At 37.1% G+C, this 7,167-nt stretch overlaps 1 protein-coding gene across 2 annotated transcripts; it reads left to right on the top strand.

The window, feature by feature from the left end:
• The first annotated feature begins 2,272 nt into the window (after positions 1-2,272).
• Positions 2,273-6,808, top strand: ift20 (intraflagellar transport 20 homolog (Chlamydomonas)). 2 transcript variants are annotated; one of them, XM_088011425.1, is made up of 5 exons: positions 2,273-2,485; positions 3,074-3,202; positions 3,316-3,401; positions 5,035-5,138; positions 6,076-6,808. In XM_088011425.1, the coding sequence occupies exons 2-5, from the start codon at positions 3,076-3,078 to the stop codon at positions 6,155-6,157; spliced, it is 399 nt and encodes a 132-aa protein (XP_087867551.1). In that variant the 5' UTR covers positions 2,273-2,485; positions 3,074-3,075; the 3' UTR covers positions 6,158-6,808. The 2 variants fall into 2 exon arrangements, with proteins under 2 accessions (XP_087867551.1, XP_014830308.2); XM_014974822.2 differs by having other exon boundaries at positions 2,339-2,495.
• The last annotated feature ends 359 nt before the right edge of the window (positions 6,809-7,167 follow it).

The following is a 7,167-nucleotide window of genomic DNA, read 5'->3' as shown; positions in this document are numbered from 1 at the left end:
GAGGCTGTTTATTTTATACACAGTTAGAGAATGGTGAATTTACAATGATTAATAACAGCTATCTAACACTTAAATGCTGTTATTATTAAACTTACCTTTTATTATATCCTTAAGATTATGAGAATGCGGGAATTTTTCAGCTTGGTTCCCAAGGCAAAATCACACCGGAAGTAAAGATACCCAGTTTTGAGTTATGGCGGCCACTGTCTGACGTCACTGTGAAAAGGGTCTATTGGCCCAAAGTAACCGCTGATTATTAGCGTAGCAGCTAACGTTTTCACACTGTGTTTTCTAATGAGAGAGAGCTGATGAAAAACCGCTGTTAGAGTAGAAGTTAATTAAAAACCAGAGGATTTAGTGAGGAAAGATCAATCAGGATCAGAGCTGGAGCTGCTGTTCTTCAGTCTGTTTCCCAGCTCAGCTTCACCATGTCGGTATTTAGCTATAAAAATGCTACGAGTCAGAGCCCAACATGCTGAAAATGTCTTCTTCTGAATGTGAAGGAAATATATATGTATTTTCTATTTCACTTTTGGATTATTTCTCTTTTATCCTTGGCTTTAGCCTGTGAACCAGGACGTCTCAGAAGTCATTGGAGTTCTCCCAGTGTGATCAGAAGACAGAAGCCCTGTCTGTGACCAGTGTTCCCAGTATAATAAATAAATGTTTTATTCTTTCACTTGTGTGTATTTTTAAATATCTCAATCTGAAGTATTAGTGTATTAATACAGCTTATGTAATGAAATAAAAATAATTTACTCTGTTAGAATTATTTTCACTCTTTGCTGTCAATAGCAGAGTTGACATTCTGTAACAAATATTTTTCTCTGGAAAAAAGTAAGAAAAATATGTAGTTTATTGTTTGACAATGACTGATTTATAAATAAAAAGTCACTTCTCAATAATGTATAAAAAATAAGTACAAGAAAATATTTTTTCTTGACTTGAAACGTTAAATGTACATTAAATTATGGAATTATGCAAATGTTATTTAATTAAACACTGTAAAACTGTCTGTTCATCAATGTCAATATAAAAATGATCAGAATAACTTCTATCAAATAAAAACATTGTGCTCTTGATTCAGAAATGCCCCAAAACAATTAATCACATCAAAAGTTAGAAACCCTGTCTTTAGTCATTTCTTTGATTACCAAATATATTAATGTGTGTGAGAAAATGTGTCAATGACATGTATTAATTTAAAATACTTTGTAGAACGGCACTTTGTGAAGTTCGATCCGTTTACTTCTATTAGCTTACTGGCACATATTCCACATTCAATATGGCGGACGCAGTGACGTATCGCAGCAACGGGCCGACCCGCCCCATGAGGGGTCTACGTATTTATATGGCATTGGCTGCTCCGGACTTCTTCTGTTGTTATTTTTATGGCGGCTAGAACTCAACGTATAGGTACTTTACTGCCATCTACTGGACTGGAGTTTTGGGATCCTATTAAATAGAACAAACAAAACTGTTTTATAAACGTATCCTTTTTAAATATGTAATTGCTAAACTGCCCATCTTTTATAAGACCTAAAATACTCAAGGTAGACCTGAGTATTATTACTCTCTTTGGCTGCTTCTGTGTTGTACCCGGCTTAAAACATCCTGTTTTGGTTGTTTCCAGGAACAGCATGACGTTTCCAAAGAAAACTGGAAATTAACACTGTGCTTTAATAATGTTCCATTAATCATACATTCTACGTTCCCTGCTCAGGTTCTTGACTTCTGCTTTGCAAAATAAGAGTTTTCTGTCTTGTGTTGGCTCTCAGTGGTCATTTAGCTAAATATTCAATATCTTTATGTCCATGAATCCAAATAAATTAATATCATAATTACATATTATAATATACACTATATAATTATAATCATCGTCATCATCATAAACCATTTACTGTGTAGCTGAAACAGTATGTGAAACATATTATGTCTGGAAGAATTTGGTGCTTTGGAAAACAGTGAAAGCTCTTAATAAACTAATAAATAAACTAATAAAATGAATAAAACTAATAAACTGAACCAACAGGTGGCGACAGTGTAAAGGAACAACTTTTATGAAAATCTCCTCCAAAATAATCAAGAATAATTTCTTATGCCCCAGCTGTGTTTGATTTGGAAGCTAGACTTATTATCAGAAATATGAACGTAGATAGATTTGTACCTGAACAAAACATGAGAAATGGGGTGGCAACACAGCTGCCAGAATATGTGACTATCTGTATTTCAGAACAGCAGCCTAATTAGTTATCTGTTTCCTTTATCGTCGTTAACTTTGTGAAGTAACAGGAAGCACATTCACTTCTGCCCATTTCACCGATAAGGGTCTAGCTGCGGCCATAGCTTGAGCTAGTTATTATTGGCTTTCACTACTGCCAAGTGTTTGGTTTCCTAGGCAGCGGCAGGAGGAGGAGCTTATCTGCTGGACTAGTTGTCTTGCCACATCACAACATAGGAAAACCAGTCGCCCGCAGTAATAAAGGTACAAACAGGTAAAATATGCAGAAATACGTCCACTATGCTGATAGCTAGAGACTAATTTAGTTAAACTACCGAATGAAATCAAATATGTTTTAATAAGAAAGGTATTTTGCTCCGAGTTCTGTCCCAACTGGACACGGTTAGCTTAATGTAGCTAGCTAGCGAATTAGCTAAGAAGTTCTAGTAAAGAGGGGAAGGAGAAATGTGAAGGCTTGATTGGAAGCAGTTGGTTCTTAATATGGAAATATTTCTGTATCAGTTTTAAGCGAAAGGAGGCACACGAATGCAATCTGAAATTAGTGAAATATTATTAGGAGAGTCATTCATGTAAATGAGGCATTCCCTGACCGGGACAGTTGTGAACCACCTCAGCTGGGAGAAATGTTTAATTTGTGTTTGAAAATAAAGCAGTGCGGTTTCAATTTCTTTGGTAGCCAGTTCAGGATGTAGTTACTACACAAAACCCCATATAAAACGATGTAAAGGCTAAAAGGCGATAGCAATGCAATTTCTATTTGTTCTCTATACAAACAGTGCGTTTCTCTTTTTCACTCCTCATTCTGGTTGTGTCGTGTGTCATGCCCTGCAGCCATGGCAAAGGACCCCTTAGCAGAGGCGGGCTTCTATTTTGATGAGCTCAACAAGCTGCGGGTGCTTGAGCCTGATGTCAGCCAGAAGACTTCAGAGTTAAAGGAGGAGTGCAAAGAGTTTGTGAACAGTAAGCATGCAATCTTTTTTTTTTCTGATTTTAAGTCTGTGTTGATTCCATTCATGCTTCTCTCTTTCCAACATAACAGAGCTAATGGAATATCCAAACATGTGTCTGTGCAGAAATCGGACAGTTTCAGAAGATTGTCGGTGGTCTAATCGAGATGGTTGATGAACTGGCAAAAGAAACAGAAACAGAAAAAATGAGGGTGAGGCAGACATAGAAAGATGCATTTTGATGTGCTTCACTCCAAGGTAATTTTCCACTGCAACACACAAACGTCCCCATTCACTCTGAGTGTTATAGTTCCACACGACAGGATTTGTTGCCGTGTGCTCACACAGTATGAAGGAAAGAGGCGATGGAAGCACAGGCAGGCTGTGAACTGAGATAAATGTGATCGGTTTTGGTGACCGGCAACAAGAGACAGTGATCGGCGATCACCGATCATACACTTTTTCATGGAAATCGTCCGATTATGATTGGTGGCTGATTGATCGGCACACCTCTACTTTTGATTAGTGCCATTTGGGTAGTTTCTGTTGTCATTGTAATTTAAAAAGAGTAAACTCAGATGTTTGACAATAATTAGCTTCACTCAACCACTAATCCTGGGAGAAAATAGTTTTTATCTTTCATATTCTCTAAAAATTGGCCAAAAATATCCTCCAGGGTACATACACTGTGTGCACATTTATTACACAAGTTGTAGTTTTGAGGATTCATTTTATTCTTGAACAACTGCAGTACTCTCAGTCAATCCAAAATGTTAATAACCTCTCAAACCTGAATATTTAAGAAAATAAAAGTGAGATTTTGGCTTTCTTAGGAACACATCTATGTGTGCACAATTATTGTGCAACTATTAGTGTACAGAATTATTATGCAATTGAAATAAAACTGAAAACTTTCCCATCTCACTTGTTTATTATCATCCACAATGATAATCAAAATTGATAAATAAACATTTCTGACTTTTAAAAAATAAATCAGTGACCAATATAGCCACCCTTCTTTTCAAATAACATTCATGAAGTCTGTCAGTTTCTTGATCTGTTGACAATCAACTTTTTGTGCAGCAGCACCCACAGCCTACCAGACACTATTCAGAGATGTGAACTCTTTTCCTTCATCTAAATCTTCCGTTTAAGAAGGGCCCACAAGTTCTCAATGGGATTTAGGTCTGATGAGGAAGGGGGCCACAGCATTATTCTTTCATCATTAAAGCCTTTACTGGCTACCCACATAGTGGAGTACTTTGATGCTCAATGGAGCAATGTCCTGCATAAAAATCATAGTCTTCTTGAAAGGTGCAGACTTTTTCCTGTATCACTGCTTGAAGAAATTGTCGTCTAAAAATTGGAAGAAGATTTGGGAGTTGATTTTTGAATCCATCTTCAACCTGTGAAGGTCCAACTAGCTCATCTTTAAAAATGTCAGCCCAAACTAGTACCCTGCCTCCACCTTGCTGGTGTCTGATGTGAAGTGGAGCTCTGTGTCCTTTACTGATCCAACCACAGGCCCATCCATCTGGACCGTCAAGAGTCACTCTCATCAGCCCATAAAAATTTACTTACCCTTGTGATTTTGGCCTCAGAACATGCACACAAGTAGTTTCTGTTGTCATTATGATTTAAAAAGAGTAAACACTGTTTGACAATAAATGACTTCACCTAACCATACAAAACTCAGAAATGGTTTTAATGAGAAAAACTGAAATATTTCAAAAGGGGGCAATACTTTTGTAAGGAACCATAACAGGTATAATTGACTAAATGTTTCAATTTGACGAGAATTAAAATAAAATATATTTTTTCTATCCTAATTTTTCTGTACTTCAGGCAATTGGAGCCAGAAACCTGCTGAAGTCTGTGGCAAAGCAACGAGAGGCGCAGCAGCAGCAGCTTCAGGCTCTAATAGCGGAAAAGAAAATGCAGCTGGAGAGGTAAGAGGAAGAAGTGATGGGAGCTTCAAGACAATATCCGAAGAGAAAGTTAAATACGGTTTATCAGTCCTAAGGACAGTTTTAAGCTGATCATCACACACTGTTGTGGAAAAGGCTTTGTTTTTAAAAAAGTTATCTGGTTTTGCTTTCTTGTTACACATGAATAAAACAACTTTTAATATCAAGCAAAGGTAATTAGAGTAAATAGAAAATGCAGATTTTGAAGGATGCTTTAATACATCAGTAGAAAAAAGCTTCGCCTGTGTGGAAAAAGTAATTTTCCCCAAACTCCAATAGCGGATATTTTTTGGAAATGTGAGTCGGATCTTCATGTTTTGTTTGGTTTTGGTCCTCAAAGTCTCCCATAAAGGCCAGATTTGTCTGGTCTCCTTCATGCTGTTTAATCATGAACTCTGACTTGAACTGAGGCCAGTGAGTGTTGTGTTTCTTTAAATATAGCTCTGCATTCTTTTGTGAGCTCTTGGTTGAGTTTCTGATATCTTCCTGAAGTAATCTTGGTTGACCAGCCCTTTCTCCGAAGGCTCCAGTTCCACATTCCACATTTTCTATATTTGTGGATATTTCCCACTGTGGACTGCTGGAGTCTAACGATCTTAAGCTTTATAAGCTTCTTCTTTAGGAGATTTTATGTTTCTACAAGTAAAGCAGTAATCAGGGTTGTATGTGGCAAGGAATATTGGAGTTAGTATTCTTAAAAAATGTTATTAATTTATAATTTAACAAGTATCATATAAAACTGCTTCCTATATTGAATTAGGTTATTTTAATGATCTAAGCATTTATGAGACAAGAAAGCAAAAATAAAGTGTTATGAGAAATAGCATTGACTAAACCCAGTTCCACAGGCTGATGCTGTTTGACTTCAATCTGTTTAGTTTTTTTTTTTTTTTGTGAGTGAGTCATGTTCTTGTTTCAGGTACCGTATTGAGTATGAAGCCCTGTCCAAAGTAGAATCCGAGCAGAACGAGTTCATTGACCAGTTTATTCTGCAGAAGTGATGACACGACTCAGCAACACAGCAGTCTGTTTCCAGAGTGCCTGTACCAGTCCAGTTCCTCCTGCTGCAACCTCTTTTCTGAAGCTGCCAATAAACTCCAGCTTTGACAAGAAACGCACACACACACATCACCTGTTAACACCACTTATCTCAGATATGGTTGTGTGTGAGACAGACAGCTGCTGACTGAAACAGCTGCAGCAACCCTGGGATTTCCAGAAGTGGAGTCCTGGAATACCTTTGGAACGTTCTGTTTCCAGAGTGCCTGTACCAACTGGATTGGTGTCCATGATCACTTTAAGGGAGATGGAGCTATTTATATGCAAAAAAAAATATTTATAATGAACATTATTTATACTGAAAGATTGCTATGTATATCTAATTTTATTACCTTTACTATCGACTGTGTTGTATTTGTATTTGCATGCATTTGTAAATAAGTTGAATTTAATACAAGCAGATCAGGATTTTTTCCATCATTCTGGTGAAACAGCCAGTCATGTTTGTGTCATAGTTGCAATCTTCATCAACCACCCCGACGGTTTTACTTGAAATGCTGTTTTCTGCTAAAATGTTGCAGATGAGTTGGTAATGTTTTATATCCATTCCATATCATATTCAGAATGGCTTAAATAAAGCATTTTGAAACTTCCACACTTGACCATGTTGTTTTTCATATAAACCAGGTGGCATTTTCACTCTGTACAAGTAGCATTGGGAGTGTCATTGAAGGCACTCCTGGATCAATTTGTCTGTAATTGTGTACATGCTTTGTCTTGTCAAAGCCCCAGTTGGTTTTTGCAGATGGCTGCTCTGGTTCTTCCTGTTACAGGAGTTTTCCCATCCACTGTCGCTTCAAGCGTGTCCAGGAGTGAATGCTCCAGTCAGCATCATGAAGCATGATGCTTTCTTAGATGGAAAACTTCACCAGATTTAATAATAAAATAAACTTGGAATGTTTTGTGTAAAAACTAGGATGGAATTGGACTGTATGCAACTGAGTATGTCTAT

Source organism: Poecilia mexicana, unplaced genomic scaffold (assembly GCF_051168715.1).
Source record: "Poecilia mexicana isolate PSO_F unplaced genomic scaffold, ASM5116871v1 scaffold_13, whole genome shotgun sequence".
NCBI classification, from domain to species: Eukaryota; Metazoa; Chordata; class Actinopteri; order Cyprinodontiformes; family Poeciliidae; genus Poecilia; species Poecilia mexicana.
The sequence above is the reverse complement of the archived record's forward strand: the minus strand, read 5'-3'. Positions and strand labels throughout refer to the sequence as shown.

Coding starts and splice junctions, on each gene's coding strand:
- ift20 (XM_088011425.1), top strand. CDS start 3,076: ATGGCAAAGGACCCCTTAGCAGAGGCGGGCTTCTATTTTGATGAGCTC. Junction 3,203..3,315: donor GTGCAAAGAGTTTGTGAACA/GTAAGCATGCAA, acceptor GTGTCTGTGCAG/AAATCGGACAGTTTCAGAAG. Junction 3,402..5,034: donor CAGAAACAGAAAAAATGAGG/GTGAGGCAGACA, acceptor TCTGTACTTCAG/GCAATTGGAGCCAGAAACCT.